The sequence below is a fragment of the Bos javanicus genome, chromosome 7 (assembly GCF_032452875.1).
Source record: "Bos javanicus breed banteng chromosome 7, ARS-OSU_banteng_1.0, whole genome shotgun sequence".
In the NCBI taxonomy this organism is placed as follows: domain Eukaryota; kingdom Metazoa; phylum Chordata; class Mammalia; order Artiodactyla; family Bovidae; genus Bos; species Bos javanicus.
Window position 1 is genome coordinate 6,339,382 of NC_083874.1, and position 17,438 is coordinate 6,356,819.

The 17,438-nt window shown below is 49.2% G+C and overlaps 1 protein-coding gene across 2 annotated transcripts in view; it reads right to left on the reverse strand.

Moving 5' to 3' along the window:
* NWD1 (NACHT and WD repeat domain containing 1) overlaps positions 1-17,438 on the reverse strand; it is an 82,433-nt gene that overhangs the window by 51,535 nt on the left and 13,460 nt on the right. For both annotated transcript variants that reach the window (XM_061421707.1, XM_061421706.1), the window contains 3 exons: positions 13,776-14,073; positions 6,176-7,448; positions 599-802 (listed from right to left, as the gene is read on the reverse strand). In XM_061421707.1, coding sequence (XP_061277691.1) covers positions 599-802; positions 6,176-7,448; positions 13,776-14,073 — 1,775 coding nt within the window. The remainder of the gene's footprint in view (positions 1-598; positions 803-6,175; positions 7,449-13,775; positions 14,074-17,438) is intronic.

The following is a 17,438-nucleotide window of genomic DNA, read 5'->3' on the forward strand; positions in this document are numbered from 1 at the left end:
CTGAGTGAGATAAGCCAGACGCAATAGACCACACTGCGTGCAATCACGTCCATATGAAATGTCCAGCACAGGCAAATCCGTAGACGGAAAGCAGGCTCGGGGTTGCCAGGCATTGGGGGAGCAGGGACTGGGGAGTGGCTGCTAATGGGGATGGGGTACCTTTTAGGGCAGTGGGAATGTTCTGGAAGTAGAGGTGATAGTTGTACAACATGTGAATATGCCAAATGCCACTCAACTGTTCTGCTTTCAAATGATGAATTTCGTGTGAATTTCTCCTCACTTTAAAGAAGCAGTTCATTGTGGGAGCTCCCTGGTAGTCCAATGGTTAGGACTCTGCCATTTCACTGCCGAGGGCTCGAATTCAATTCCTGGTCAGGGAGCTAGGAGCCCACAAGACGTGTGGTGTGACTAATAATGATAACAAACAAGTTAGCTGTGTTAGAGCTCGTGGGGGGGAGACCCTTGCTTGCTGTGCTAAGTGGACTTGATTCCCTGGGAATGGGGAGTGAAGAAGGATCTGGAACGAAGAGGAACCCGATCAGGGAGTCCTTGCTCTTGGCGTCCCACCCAGCCAGTGTCACCAACCCGCTCGACTCACCTGTGAGCAATGGCCAGAAGGGTGAAGCCGTCCACGGGCCGCCTGGCCAAGCAGTTACCCAGATCTCGACGAAGCCTCACCCACAGCAGGGGTGGGAAGCGCAGAAGCTCTTTGCTGGGTGGGGTCCAGTCTTGGTACACGCTCTGCAGGACCTCATCATCCAAGGACAGAACATCCTTTAACTCCGCCTCTGAGAGCCCCTGCCTGTGGAAAGGACGGACGGGCGTGGGGGCACACCTGTGTCTCCTGCACTTGGAGAAGGCAGAAGCTGAGCGAGGGACAGATGTGACCAGCTCTATGGCATCCTGCCCATCACTGAAGGGTTCACCATGGAGATCAGCGTTTGGACAGAGCCCACGGTTAGCTGGTACTCATACCTGGTTCCAGCTGTACCCATCAAGTAAGACATTTCCTGATCTTTCTTTCCTTCTCACACCTACAGAACCCTGAACCATCCCTCCCCCAATCTCAGATGAGTCGAGTAGCACAGGAAGAGAAGTAACTTGTGAAAATAATACATAAACCACCCCATGTGTTCTTGCCTGAAAAAGGAAGTGGCTTTAAACACGATGAGCATCAGACTGGAATGGACTTCATAATACCTGCAAGCATTTGCCTGGAAAAACTAAGGGACTTGTCCACAAATTTCCTCTGGGTTGGAGAACAAGCAGAGTTCATTTCAAAGCAGATGAGAGAGAGAGGCTGGCTTCTGCTTACAAAGAATACAAACACCTTGTGTGTGTGCGTTTAATTCCCTGATATTGATTAGTCTTCATTTTGCTGGAAACGCTTCCCACATTCTTTACACATACAGAATGCCTGCTCACTTGGAATTTTCTGTTGTCCAACGAGGTAGATGTTAACATCAGTATTCTCTGAGATCTCTTCCACTGAGTTCATCTCATCTTTGACAGTCACAGCTATGTCAATGGTGGTGTTCTCCACAATTTCCCCATTGGAGTAGCCAGGCCATCTCCCTAATCTGCTTTTCTCCTCTTGACAGGTCTTTCCAAACCAATATTCCTGGGAGCCACAACACGAGGGTTTACATGGGGTGGTCCAGTGTTTCCTCAAACATTTACTCTTTCAAAATAGAATCTTCTGGGATTTCCCTGGCAGTCCAGTAGTTAAGACTCTACTTCCAATGCAGGGGGCACAGCTTTGATCCCTGGTCGGGGAATTAAGATGCCACCTACCTCGAAAGTGAAAGTGAAAGTCGCTCAGTCGTGTCCGACTCTTTGCGACCCCATGGACAATACATATAGTCTGTGGAATTCTCCAGGCCAGAATACTGGAATGGGTAGCCTTCCTCTTCTCCAGGGGATCTTCCCGACCCAGGGATCGAACCCAGGCCTCCCTCATTGCAGATGGATTCTTTACCAGCTGAGCCACAAGGGAAGCCCAAGAATACTGGAGTGGGTAGCCTATCCCTTCTCCAGGGGACCTTCCCAACCCAGGAATTGAACTAGGGTCTCCTGTATTGCAGGCAGATTCTTTACCAACTGAGCTATGAGGGAAGCCACATACCTCGAGGTGCAGCCATAAGGAAAAAAAAGAATAAAATCTTCTTTCTCAATCTTCAGTATACTCTCGAAACAAACCAGGCTTCAGTTCAATTCAGTTCAGTTCAGTCGCTCAGTCATGTCCGACTCTTTGCGACCCCATGAATCATAGCACGCAAGGCCTCCCTGTCCATCATCAACTCCCGGAGTTCACTCAGACTCATGTCCATCGAGTCAGTGATGCCATCCAGCCATCTCATCCTCTGTCGTCCCCTTCTCCTCCTGCCTCCAATCCCTCTCAGCGTCAGAGTCTTTTCCAATGAGTCAACTTTTCACACGAGGTGGCCAAAGTACTGGAGTTTCAGCTTTAGCATCATGGCTTCCAAAGAAATCCCAGGGCTGATCTCCTTCAGAATGGACTGGCTGGACCTCCTTGCAGTCCAAGGGACTCTCAAGAGTCTTTTCCAACACCACAGTTCAAAAGCATCAATTCTTCAGGGCTCAGCCTTCTTCACAGTCCAACTCTCACATCCATACATGACCACAGGAAAAACCATAGCCTTGACTAGATGAACCTTTGTTGGCCAAATAATGTCTCTGCTTTTGAATATGCTATCTAGGTTGGTCATAACTTTCCTTCCAAGGAGTAAGTGTCTTTTAATTTCATGGCTGCAGTCACCATCTGCAGTGATTTTGGAGCCCCCCAAAATAAAGTCTGACACTGTTTCCACTGTTTCCCCATCTATTTCCCATGTCCCCATCTATTTCCCATGAAGTAATGGGACCAGATGCCATGATCTTCGTTTTCTGAATGTTGAGCTTTAAGCCAACTTTTTCACTCTCCACTTTGACTTTCATCAAGAGGCATTTTAGTTCCTCTTCACTTTCTGCCATAAGGGTGGTGTCATCTGCATATCTGAGGTGATTGATATTTCTGCCAGCAATCTTGATTCCAGCTTGTGTTTCTTCCAGTCCAGCGTTTCTCATGATGTACTCTGCAGGCTTAGATTCTCTCTTTGCGGTTTTGGGCACAATGAATGACTTGTCCACCAGATCAAAAAAATGGGACATCCTAAGAGGCTTTCACCCTGGATATCCAAGGGAAGCACAGCCCCACACTTCTCTGGCATCACACCCCTGCACCGGGCCCTCTTGGTAGGGACCAGGCCAGTGCATTCATTCTCAGAGAAGCAGAGGGCTGCGTTCTGGAAGGCCACTGACATCAGTAAAGCATGGGCACTTTTGCTTAACCCCTGTTCATGGAGTGTTATGTCTGTGCTGCCCCCTGGAGGACAGAGAGCTCGGGGCCCACAAAGCTGATCTTCCAGTGCAGAGAGCCACATAGAAAATAACCGGGAAAAAAGAAACAGCAACACCAGTTGCTAGGAAGAAGATAAGCCAACTCACAGGAAGGAGAGAGACAAGGTAAGTGGCAGGGAGAGATGGTTCTCGGAGCATGTGAGTCCCTCTGATAAGGTGCCCTCGAGAGCTGGAATTGTGCAGGAGGGGGCCTTCTTCTGTTTGTCAGATGGGGAAACTGAGGTTTGCGTATTCATGGTCCTGGATGGCCAGGGGGAAAGGAATTCAATTCCATCCCTGCTCTTGAAGATGTTGTGTCTCATCGAGTCTAGAGCCACGATGTCCAGTATAGTTGTCACCAGCCACACACAGTCATTGAAAGGTAAAAATTAATGAAGTTTAAAATCCGGTTTCTGGGATGGATAAGCTGGCTTTCAAGTGTCTATTTGCCACACGTGGCTCGTGGTTACCACGGTGGACAATGAGATATAGAGCGTTGCCCTCATTGCCAATATTCTACTGGATGGTGCTAGAGATATGCGCTGGGGGGTGTGCCTAAGGTCACAACTGAACCACTAGGTTAAGAGCCCTTCTCCATCCCCAGAGACAACCCTGTGACAATGTGGACCCAAAGCAGGCACCTCACCTGCCCCCCAACATGGGACCTGCCTTTCCTGCACTGCAGACAAGCTCTGTGTGTGAGGTCACACCACTCTGCATTTGGTGCTGGCTGAGGGACCTTGGCCAGGTGATGTCTATTTGCAAGTATAGTCTCATTCTTTCTTTCAGCAGCCCTATACAACAGACACTCAGCTACCCACTCTGTACAGAGGGTGTTTGAAAAGGCCACAATGCATGCCTAACAGAGTTTCTCAGCCTCCCACCGTGATGCTAAGGGTCAGATCATCTAGGATGATAGTGGAATTCCTAGCCTCCAACCACTAGGTGTAAGCAGCATGATAGACAGATGAGAGATGATGTGACGTGCTGTGTTGTCACTTCAGGCGTGTCTGACTCTTTGTGACCCCATGGATTGTAGCCCACCAGGTTCCTCTGTCCATGGCATTCTCCAGGCAAGAATACTAGAGTGGGTTGCCACTCCCTTCTCCAAGGGATCTTCCCAACCCAGAGATTAAACCCTCATCTCTTATATCTGCTGCATGGCCAGGAGCGTTCTTTACCGCTAGAGCCGCCTGGGAAGCCCTGACAGATGACAGATAGATATGTATTGTTGTAGTTGTTCAGTCACTAAGTCGTCTAACTCTTTGCAACTCTTTGCAGGCCTGTGGACTGCAGCATGCCAGGCCTCCCTGTCCCTAACCATCTCCTGAAGTTCACCCAAGTCCATGTCCATTGAACTGGTGATGCGACATAGACAGATACATAGACAGGCAGAAGGAAAGGGAGATAACCTAGACAAATGCATGGAGACGGAAAGCAGATTCATGGCTGCTGGGGACTGGGAGAGGAGGAGGAGGAGTGACTGCCGACAGGGACAGGGCCTCCCTTGCAGGGTGAGGACCCATTCCTCACGGTTAGTGGTAGCACAACACTGTGAATGTACTGAATGCCACCAAACCAGACACTTCAAAAGAGTGAACTTTATGATGTGAATGATACTAGGTTGAAAAGTGTTCCTCAAAATTCATGCCCATGGGGACCCTGTGCGTAGGACCTTATTTGAAACCAGTCTTTGGGGAAGTGGTCAAGATGAGGTCCCACTGAGACGGGCTGGGACCTGGGACTTGGGGGCCCTTTGCTGTGGTGCTTGCACCTGGACAAACGTCTCCTCGAACAACAGAATACAAACAAACTATGAAGAACTGAAAATAGCTTCATGCATGCACCACTGGGGAAATTATGGATAAGACAGAAAAAGACCAAAAACCCAACTGCCACTTCTGAAGAGCTGGGAGCAAAAGCAGGGTGTTTCACACCACCAAAGGGGTGGACAAACCACCTAAGCTACCCCTCCAGCCTGACACCTACCTTCACCCAAATAAGGAACCAGCTCACTGGGAGCAGGCAGCTAGGGAGCTTGTCATTTGTACTCCCTCCCCACTGCTGCAGCAATGCATGCATGCTAAATTGCTGCAGTCATGTCCGACTCTTTGCAACCCCATGGACAATAACCCACCAGGCTCTTCTGTCCATGGGATTTCCCAGGCAAGAATACTGGAATGGATTGTCATGCCCTCCTCCAGGGGATCTTTCTGACCCAGGGATCGAACCCAGAGTCTCTTGCCTCTCCTGCATTGGCAGGCAAGTTCTTTACTACCAGTGCCACCTAGAAAGCCTGTGCTCACAGCAGAAGTACCAGTAAATCCTTGCCTGGATTTCTTGTCTGGCCTCTGATCAATTTCTATTGATTGAGAAGGCCAAGAACCCTGGTCAGTAACAATACCGGATAGGAGTAGACCCTAATCCAATGAGTGATGTCCTTCCAAGAAAGAGGGAAATTCAGAGAGACACACAGGGAGGAGACCACAAGATGACAGAGGTGGAGACTGGAGTGATGCTTCTACAAGCCAAGGAACGTTGAGCATGGCCAGCAATACCAGAAATGAAGGAGAATGCCTAGAACAGATTCTCCTTCAGAGCCTCCAGGAGTGTGGCTCTGCTGACACCTCGATTCCGACTCTGGCCCTCAGAACTGTGAGAGAAAGACTTCCATTGCTCTAAGGCACCCAGGTTGTGATTTGTTATGGCAGCCCTTGGAGAAGAATGCACGCATACTATCTCAGTTCAAAACAGAGTGAACCCAGCAGAGACTCACCGGGAAGACACAATGTAGCCCAGCACGCGGGCCACCAGGAGCCACCCGTGTGTCTGCTCCAGGCGGGCACACAGCTGTTGCATCGCCTCCTTAGCAGTGGAAGCCAGCGGGGCTGGCACAGTGAAGGAGGCCCACTTCCGGGCCTCCTCGAAAGCCAGCCTCAGCCGCCCTGGGTGTCCACACTCTGGGAGGCTGGCCCAGAGCATGTCCCTCTGCACCTGACTCAGTGTCCTCCTCGAGGCAGACAGCAGGAGCTGGATCATCTCTTGCCCTTGGTTTCCGGAGAGGGGTTTCACCTCCCAGTAAGCCTCTCGGTCCGTGAGCACCTGCTGAATGGTGTCTAAAACCCCCCGCTGTCCAGAGCAGGCCGAGACGATGAGGTGGACCCTCGGAGGACATTTGGGAGGCAGCCAGGGGATCCTCCTAGCACAGTGAACAGAGTCCACCTCATCCACTGAATCCAGCAGGATCATGAGGGACTCAAAGTTTCGGCTGGAGATGGTGTGGAGGAGGATGTGGAAAAACTGGACCAGCCTGGTGTGGGCCTCTAGGACCTGGGCAGGGGGCAGGGGCAGCCCGTAGGCCAGGCACACCTGGAAGCAGATGCTCTGGAGCAGGCCTCGGGCCTCAGAGCTCATCTGTGACGTCCCCAGAAGCCGCAGAATGGTCACTGTCTTGCGGCCGAGCAGCCCCGACATTTGCTCAGCCAGCTTGCACATCAGAGCCGTCTTTCCAATCCCTGGGGGTCCAAAAAGCACCAGGGGTGGGTGGGGGTGGCCATCACTCTGTCGCAGTCGCTGCCCCAGCTGGGTCAGGAGCTCCTGGCGCCCACAGAAGGTCCGGTTGACCTCGGCACTGAGTCCCAGGTGGTGGCGGATCTCCTGGTAGAGCCATGCCAACTCCTGCCTGCCTGCCTCCAGCTCCCGGAGGCACTCAAGAACCTGATGGTTGGCCCTGGCCACAAACTGCTCCCCCAGCTCCTTCAGGTATCGGGCATGAGCCTTGTTTTGGGGGTTCACCAGGTCTCGGCTCCACGCTAGGTGGTGGGCCTTGAGAACTCCAGGCTGCCGGTCAGCGATGCGCCCCTTGAGGTTGCTGAGAAGGTTCTGGGCATCCGTGTCCAGGCAACCATCTGCAAGACGGTCCACCATTCTGAGGGCACAGTCTTCTAGGATGTGTTTATTGAGGTCTTGGATCTCTCTCAGGAAGACTGTTGCCCCGTGATCCCCAACCGTTGAGCTCAGCAAGGCCCGTTCTATTTCCCACTCAATGACTGCAAAAGTAGAAGAGAGTGCGGTCAGCATTATGTCATCAGCTGGCTCAAATGGGGACACTTGGGAGACACATTCCAGGAATGAGAACACTGGAATTCAGGCTTAACATGGGCCAGAGTTACTTGGCGTAACTATAGACAACATCCAAAATAATGGGCTCCAGTGTGTTCCAACAAAACTTTTTCATAAAAACAAGCAATGGGCCAGGTTTGCCTTGAGGCCACAGTTTGCCAGAGTCACTTGGGGGCTCACAAAAACCTACATGGCTGGACCCTGCCTCCAGAAGTTCTGATTCTGCATGTCGGGGTAGGGCCTATGGTTTGAATTTCCAACAAGCTCCCAGGTGATGCTGAGGCTGGGGTTCAGAGGCCACACCAAGAGTGGCATTGAGTTAGCCACTACTCGAGAAGAGCTGACTCATTGGAAAAGACTCTGATGCTGGGAAAAACTGAAGGCAAAAATGGGGCAGCACAGGATGAGATGGTTAGATAGCATCACCAACTCCAGGGACACGGGTTTGAGCAAACTCTGTGAGATACTGAAGGACAGAGGAGCCAACATGCTGCAGCCCATGGGACTGCAAATAGTCAGACATGACTTAGCAACTGAACAACAACAACAAAATCAAAGATACCTTGGTGTAGGCAACACACAGATTGTGTGAAGCAGTGTGTATGTGAAGCAGTCTCATCATAAAACAATGCCATCAAACTCAAAATAGTTAAATATGGAGTTTATACAGCTCTTAGGTATGGCCCCCAAAGAACTGAAAACAAAAGCTCAAACACTTGTATGCAGGAATTGTTCATTTCAAAAAGGTTAATGTCATGCCATGTGAAAGCAGCCATAGATAACTTACAAACTAATGTGCTTGAGTGTGTTCCAATAAAACTTTATTTATAAAAACAAGCAGTGGGCTGGGTTTGGGCCTTGGGCCATGGTTTGCTGACTCCTGTCCCAGAGCATGCAGCAGCTGCCCTGAGGACCTGTATCTTCTAGAGCCAAGAGCCCACATTGACTTCTCCTTGGAGGCCTTTGTTTTGAAATCGCAATCAGGTTTGAGTTATTTCTGAAGCTGCTCTGGGCTCATCAGAGGCTCCCAGATCTCTGCAGATGAGTGAGTCAGGACCTTGGAGACAGGACTCAGTCTCAGAGCCAAAGACAAGAGCCACTCAAAAGTCCTCCTTGATCTGACCCCACAACCCCTTTAGCCTCATGAATGGAGATCAGAGATGAAGGCAACTCGCAGTCCTTAAATGGGATGCTTCTTGGACACATTTTGGCATGAACCAATCCAAGACTATCTGTCTGCCAGCAATAGGCTGTGTGACCTTGGGAAAAATCACTGCACCTCTCTGAGTCTCTGTTTCCTCCTTTTAACAAGAGTACTAATCCCAAAATTGAAAGGGCTGCTATGGGGATTTTCTATGAAATAATGCTTGTGAAAAGCTGAGCATATTATGCTGAAGGAACAAAAGGTTTCAGTCTGCGATTTTATCTTCTGTGACATGGTCGAAATAAAAGAAATGAGATGGAGTTGGGTTAGGGCTTGCCAAGGCTGGGGTTTGTGGGGAGGGGTGAGTGTAGCTCTAAATGGCAGTGGGAGGGACCCTGTGGTCAGGGAACAGTCCTTGTGTATCAACCATGGTGGTTACTTGAAGCTATACAGGTGATAAAATTGCAGAGAAAGAAAAGGCTCATACACACACATGCACAAATGGTTTCTGTTACTCTCTCTGTATTCTAACAATGTCCACTTCCTGGTTATAATATTGTACCCTAGTTATGCAAGATGTTACCTTTGGGGAAATCTGGGTAAAGGATACATGAAACCTCTTCCTCTTTTTTTTTTTTTTTCCAGTTTCCTATGAAACTCTATTTCAAGATAAAAAAAATTTTTTTTTAAAGAAAGTTTAGCAAGGTGCCTGAAAAATAATATGGTCTAAAGATACTGTCTATGACACGCCTCTGACCTCCACACCCATTTGTGCTTTCTGCTGCTGCTGCTGCTGCTAAGTCACTTCAGTCGTGTCTGACTCTATGCGACTCCATAGATGGCAGCCCACCAAGCTCCCCCATCCCTGGGATTCTCCAGGCAAGAACACTGGAGTGGGTTGCCATTTCCTTCTCCAATGCATGAAAGTGAAAAGTGAAAGTGAAGTCGCTCAGTCGTGTCCGACTCTGTGTGACCCCATGGACTGCAGCCTACCAGGCTCCTCTGTCCATGGGATTTTCCAGGCAAGAGTACTGGAGTGGGGTGCCACTGCCTTATCCCTGCTGATGTCTAGGAATTTCTATTTGTTCTTTCAAAAGGGGTTTACTAGTGGGTGAGGTTTGACATGATTGCTTAGTGATCTTATTGTTGAATAAGATCACGGCCGAGACAGGACCTTTCAGATCTCCATAACGACTCCCCTAGGTACTACTTCTGACTAGTTCCATTTTGGGAGAAGGCAGTGGCACCCCACTCCACTACTCTTGCCTGGAGAATCCCATGGATGGAGGAGCCTGGTGGGCTGCAGTCCATGGGGTCGATAGGAGCCGGACACGACTGAGCAACTTCACTTTAACTTTTTACTTTCATGGATTGGAGAAGGAAATGGCAACCCACTCCAGTGTTCTTGCCTGGAGAGTCCCAGGGACGGGGAAGCCTGGTGGGCTGCCCTCTATGGGGTCGCACAGAGTCAGACACGACTGAAGCGACTTAGCAGCAGCAGCAGCAGCAGTTCCATTTTACAGATGAAGAAAGAGAGGCTGCAAGCCTGCCAGAGGTCATGCGCTGGAAAGGGGCAGGGCTGAGATGCTAATCTGGGCCCATCCCAAAGTACAGACCCCAGATGCTGAGTATGACCTCAGGGTCAGATTTCTCTCTGAGAACAATTGGCACACTTGGCTCTGTGTCGTAGAGCAAGCTGTTGTCGGGAGCCGCGTTAGGCATTACTGACAAAATGGAGGCATGGCCCTAAACCCCCTCCCTTTGTTCCGTAGGCACGGACCCAGAATGAAGGAATTAGGCTTTGTGATTCTGACTTGTTTTTTCCTTTCCTCGGCTGAGTTGACTGAAGAGAATATTAAGGTGCTTATTGTTTTTGAGAGGAGCATAAGAAGGCATAAAGCCTTCTGCAGCTGTGCTCAAAGAATAATTCATAAAGTTAATCACTGACATTTGTTCAAGGACTTTTACAAAAAAGTGTTCCAGGGTGAGCACACAGGCCACAGCTTGAGACCATGGGAGGGATTGCTATCTGAAGCCTATTTGTGAGGAAAGTGTTATGGCAAAGGAATTTGGTGAATTTAGGGCTTGAGTGAGTGAAGTTGCTCAGTCGTGTCCGACTCTTAGCAACCCTATAGACTGTAGCCTACCAGGCTCCTCCATCCGTGGGATTTTCCAGGCAAGAGTACTGGAGTGGGGTGCCATTTCCTTCTCCAGAGGATCTTCCCGACCCAGGGATTGAACCCGGGTCTCCTGCATCGTAGGCAGATGCTTTACCGTCGGAGCCACCAGGAATTTAGGGCTTAGGAATAATTAAAATAGTTAGAAGCTAAAGATTTAAGGGATGCTGTAATGTTAGCATATTCTACTATAGTTTATAGAGATTAGGGACTTTAGAGATATTATTAGCTGGAAGCCCTTTCTAAGAAATAGTGAGCTTAGGATACTAGGGGTAAACAGGACTTAGAAAGATAAGAATTAAACTGAGGAATGTGGTATGCAGCCCAGACATTAGCATGAGCTACAGGGTATTCACAAGGACACATGAGAAAAAGTAGATAAGAGAATCGCTGAGGAAGGAACCCCTTTTGAGGGGCAACAATGATTTTTGGAGAAAAATAAATCTGGGTCAATGGGAACTAAAAATATCAAACCTCTAAACTAATGCTTTTGTAAAAGTATAAAAGAGAATCATAAGCTTGAAATAAACAGGCAGTCCAAGAAAAATGAGAGGCTGCCTCAGTTTCTCTCCAACACCGCTCACCCCTTCAGGTTGAATCCCTGGCTGCTGGAGCTGGACTCCAGCAAGCTATAGTGACAGGGTAAGTGCTCAACAAACAGTGGACTCAACATTGTTAGACACACAAACGGTGTATCCAAAACCGGTCCGTCATGACTAGTCTTAACCAGTCAAGGTCAGCCCCACCTGTGATGCCAGGTGGGCCTCAGGTGCTCCTGATATGATGGGATGGGGAGGGAATTTCAGCTCTGTGGTCTTCCTCCCCCTCACCTATGCTGCTGTTGCTGCTACTAAGTCGCTTCAGTCGTGTCCGACTCTGTGAGACCCCATAGATGGCAGCCCACCAGGCTCCCCCGTCCCTGGGATTCTCCAGGCAAGAACACTGGAGTGGGTTGCCATTTCCTTCTCCAATGCATGAAAGTGAAAAGTGAAAGTGAAGTCGCTCGGTCGTGTCCGACTCTTAGCGACCCCATGGACTGCAGCCTTCCAGGCTCCTCTGTCCACGGGATTTTCCAGGCAAGAGTACTGGAGTGGGGTGCCATTGCCTTCTCTGCCCCCTCACCTATAATCCCAGTCAAATCATGAGAAAGCACCAACCAAGCCCAGACTGAGGGACATTCTATAAAAGACCTGGCCAGTACTCCTCAAAACAGTCATGAAAACCTGTTGCAGACCAGAGTAGCCTCAGGAGACAAAGGATGAAATGCAAGTGTGGAATCCTGGGACAGAAAGACATTGATGGGAGAACTGTAGAAATCCAAATGAAGTCTGGAGTCTAGTTACTAGTCATGTACAGATGGTAAATATTGATGTTCATTTCTGAGTTCCAGTAAATGTACCTCGATCATACTTACTCTTATATGAGTAAGAGAAATCTACACTATCTTTGTATCTTTATAACGTTGTAACTTTTTTGTTAATCTAAAATTATCCTCAAATAAAATTTTTAAAAATGGATTATCTCCTTACTAGAATTACTATATATACAGTAAATAGCAGTCAATATATTTTAATAAAATACTATTAGTATAAATTACTACATTCAATACCTTTTAATAAATCAATATATGTAATATGTTGATCAAATGAATTTATATATTTTATAGTGTGGGTAATATAAATCCATATATTTAATATTTTATAACATAAATTCATATATTTAATAGTATGGATAACATGAATTCATATAGTTAATAGTTTGGATAATATAAATTCATATATTTAATAATGTGAGGGCTTCCCTGGTGACTTGGTGGTAAAGAATCTGTCTGCCACTGTAGGCGATACGGGTTAGATCCCTGATCCGGGCAGATCCCAGATGCCAGAGCAACTAAGCTGGTGCCCCACACCTATTGAATCTGTGCTCTAGAGCCTGGAAAACACACCTACTGAGTGCACACTGCAATTACTGAGGCTCTCGTGCCCTAGAGCCTCTGCTTTGCAACAAGAGAAGCCACCATAATGAGAAGCTGGTGCACCGCGACTGAGGAGCGGCCCCCACTCCCTGCAACTGGAGAAAGCCCGCGCAGCGAGGAAGAAGGCTCCACACGGCCAAAATAATAAATAAAATTATATAAAAAATAAGGTGGGTGATGTAAACTGTCATACTAATAAAGCGTAAACTGACGTTGCTGCTGCTGCTGCTGTCACTTCAGTCGTGTCCGACTCTGTGTGTTACTTACTAATCCATAAATAATAAGAACCTTTTTCTTACTGAAAGAACCTATTTCTTTCCTGAGTCAGCAAGCAATGGGGCAATGGCTTGATCTCACTGCCTTTTTAGAAACACCTTTCTGCTAGCCCGGTGTGGAGGATGGAAGGGGCAGAGGACGAGGCTTGAGGTGAGAGGTAAGGGAGCAGGTGATGAACTCAGCACAGAGGGGAAACTCTACTCCCCTCCTTGGGCAACAGAGACTCCTTCTTCCTTCGCTTCAGTTTTCAGAGGCAGGTACATTGATGAAGGACAATTTCCTCAGTAGAAGCCGGCTCTCAGCTAGCCCGGGGTGACCCACTCTTCCAGTTTTCCCAGAACTGTCCTGGGTTTGGCCCTAAGAACCCTGAATCCTGGGAGGGTCTCGGTCCCAGGTGTATGGGGATGGTGGTCATCCTAGGACAAGTCCCCCAAAGCCAGGAGCCTGCCTGAGAGAAGGGAAGGAGCCCGAAGAGAAGAACCCTAAGACGCTGAAATTAACCAGGATGTGACTACACTCTCTTGGATCAGAAAAATAATCTTTCTCAGAACTGGGCTTCCGGGAGCCAGGTTGGGTTAGCATTTATAGAAATGCAGGCGGTGGTGTTTGGATAAAGCGTGACGTGTATTTTGAACCCCTGGGCATTTCCCAGGGACCCCTAGGGGAGTCTTGGCAGCCTCACCTGACCGGTGGTAGCAGTACCACCGCTCCTGGCTGATGAGCCCCAGCCTGCGGGCCTCCTGGGCTCCGGAGCGCAGTGCAGAGAGCAGGGTGGCCTCTTCAGGCCCAGAGGCCTCCCCAGTGCCCAGGGCCTGCAGCAGGTAGGCGGGGGGCACCGCGTTCTCGTCTCTCCAGAAGCATCGTGCCACCAGCTCCAGGTCGCGGGGCCTGGCGGTCAGCTGAGCCTTCAGCGCCTCCCACTCCTTTTCCTCGATCCGCGTGGGGACAGGGCAGGGGCCGTACTGGTCACCCACGAGGGCCTGGAGGAGAGAGAGTTGGAGAGGGGTGGTATTGGGCTCAAGTCTCGGCTCAGGCACTTAGCTCAGTAACCCTGGGTGAGGCATGCCGAGCCCTTAAAATGAGCCTGGTGGTTGTTCCACAGAGATAATCAGATTAATGTAAGCAGATCGGTTAGGGGTCCCCAGAGTAAGGGAACCAGTAATGGCTTTCTTGACATAAGAGAAACCATTTTGGCCTGAGCCATTTTGTGATTGAAGCCTGGCCTCAATGCTTGCCCTTGAACACATCTAAGTAATTAATTATCTTAAGGGAAGTGAGACAATGCAGGAATAAAGGAAAAGCAGTCAAGAAACAGTCCAATAGTCCAGTTGTTAGGGGGAACCACTGACTAAAGCCACCCACCCTAGCCAGGCCCAGTAGTGACCACCTGCATGAGTTATCTTAAACAGGGGGTCCTGGTAAGGGATGCAGAATCCCCTGAGGAGGGAAATGTCAAAAGGTGGTTCAGCAGTAAAGAACCTGCCTGCAATACAACAGATGCAGTTCCATCCCTGGTTGCGGAAGATCCCCTGGAGAAAGGGAAGGCCACCCACTCCAGTATTCTTGCCTGGAGAATCCCATGGACACAGGAGCCTGGAGGGCTACAGTCCATGGTGTCGCAAAAACGTCAGACGTGACTTAGCAACGAAACAATACAGAAAGAGACTCTAGTTCAGATATCCTACCAGCCTTCCAGGATCCTTCTCGCTGGGATCCATCTTGGCTGATGTGGTGCATGCACCATCAGGAAGGACCCGGAGTCAGAGTAACTGGCCAGAGACAACCCAGCAACCAAGTCAATTACCATAATACTGGGGGCTGGGAGCCACGTGGCAGGGCAGTTCTCCTGGGTTCCCTTATACTACTGCTCTCTGCCCAGGCATACTTTCCCAATAAAGTCTCTCGCTTTGTCAACATGTATGTCTCCTCGGACAATTCATTTCTAAGTGTTGGACAGGAGCCTGCTCTTGGGTCCTGGAAAGTGTTCCCCTTCTTGCAACACAGTGATAAAACAGACTCCTCGTTAATCTTCAAAGGATATAGATATAATATGTCTTTGAGTTCTGCAGGAACTAAGACTCCTGCCCAGGTGGAATATAGGATGATGGTGTAGACCCTCCTTGACTTCAATCAACCAAAGCTTGGACGCTGTGGACCTTTGTCCCAATTCTAGGCTGAATTCACCTCTGCTCAAATCACTTCATGAATATGCATGCCCCCTTGGCTTAAAATTTTCTCAGTTTTGCTGTTCAGGGAGACACTGCTTTGGAAAAAGTCTCTGGTGTTTTCCTGACTTGTTGCAAGTGATAAGTCCTTCCAGGCTTCCCTGGTGGCTCAGTGGTAAAAAATCCGCCTGGCAATGCAGGAGACATGGGTTCGATCCCTGGTTTGAGAAGATTCCACATGCCTCCGGGCAACTAAGCCTGCGCACTGCAACTACCGAGCCCACGTGTTGTAACTGCTGAAACCCTCGTGCCCTGGAGACCCTGCTCTGTGATAAGAGAAGCCACTGCAATGAGAAGCCGGTGAGTAGCTTCTCAGAGAGTAGCCCCTGCTCGCTGCAACTAGAGAAAGCCCACGTGCAGCAACAAAGACCCAGAGCAACCAAAACTAAACTAATTAAAAATTTTTAAAAAAGAGTTGATCTGGAAAGGGAGATGGTGAGATCCCCATGCAGAATATCTTCCCCGAATATATATATTGAGCCAAACCCATGACAGCTGCTCAGCAGACAGCAGTGACCGAGACAGTGCTGGGCCCTGCCTTCCTGGACCTTGGAGTCTTAACAGGAGAAACAGGCTTCAGTCTGAGAACTGCACCAGTGTCAGTATTTCAGCTGCTCATCGTCCTAAGAGGAAAAGGCAAATTAGGTCACACGAGGGCCGTGGATTCAGAGAAATTCCCCTGAGGGAGTGAGGATCAAGCTAAAGAATAAGACAGGAGAAGGAATGTCCCTGGCAGAGGGCTTGCAGGGGGAACGGTACATGCAAAGGCCCTGGGATATACTGTGCGGAAAAGACAGGGTCTACAGAACCAACAGGGAAGGGGCAGTAAAGGGGGATAAGGCCATCCCCTGGGATGATTTTGCAGGGCTTGCAGAGCCCCTAAGATTTGGGTCTTATTGCAAGAATATAGGAGGCCGTCTTTCCACCTTCAGCATGCATGAAGAAAGTGCAAACTGGAATTCAAGAGAATTAGGCTGGAGAAGGCCTAGGACAGTGGACCCAAAGTCTTGAATTTCTTCACTATGTAAAATGGAAGCAATCAACCCTCCCTTCTTCATTGGGACATACCAGAATATTCCAGGGGGTGTGTACCTGGGAAACCTGAATGACTTGAATCTGTGATGATGGTGTAATGGAGCAGGACCCTAGGGGACAGACCCCTGCCCCATATCCTCACCTTTAGCTCCGCCCTGAAATACATAGAAAACAGTATCTGATGCACATTTCCTGAGTTGTCTTGCAAAAAAAGAAAGTGTGAGTCGCTCAGCTGTGTCCAGCTCTTTGCAACCCTATGGACTGTAGCCCACCAGGCTCCTCTGTTCATGGGATTCTCCAGGCAAGAATACTGGAGTGGGTTGCCATTCCTTTCTCCAGGGGATCTTCCCAACTCAGGGACTAAACCCAAGTCTCCTGCATTCCAGGTGGATTCTTAACTGTATAAGCCACCAGGAAAGCCCAGTGTGAAAACCCTCACCAAATGGAAGAAGTTCACTTTGTGATGATCATGAACACATAGCCCCCAGACCTATGGCACCTAAGGACTGGTAACGTTAACCCCTGTGATACCACCCTGTTACCTCATCATCAACCAATCAGAGAATTGTGCGAGTTGATCCCATACCCTGCAACTCTACTCCCTCACCTGGCCTTTAAAAATGCTTTCCTAAAAGTCATCTGGGAGTTCAGGGGTTTTGAGCACTAGCTGCCCTGAAATCCTTGCTTGGCACCTGCAGTCAATGCTGTGCCTTCCTTCATGACAACTCAATGTTGGTAGATTGGTTTTATTCTGCATGGGCTTGTGGATCCAAGTTTGGTTTGGTAAGAACGAGGTGTTGAAGAGGATTCCACTCTCCAATTGCCTTTCTTGAAGGCAGAGCCTTGGACAAGCAAGAGGAGTTGGAAAAGATGCAGCCAGCCAACCACAAACCAGAGCTCTCAGGAAGGAGACAGAAGACACAAGATGCTCCTGTCTGTGGGACCAGAGCAACAGGAATGGGAGGAGCTTGAAAGAAGCTCAAGTTGCCACCACCAGGAGCAACTCTCTGGAGATGCTGGAGCTGCAGGTGGCCCGAGAGACCCAGAGCTTCTAGAAGGAAGAGCCACGGGGAGCCGTCCCCTGC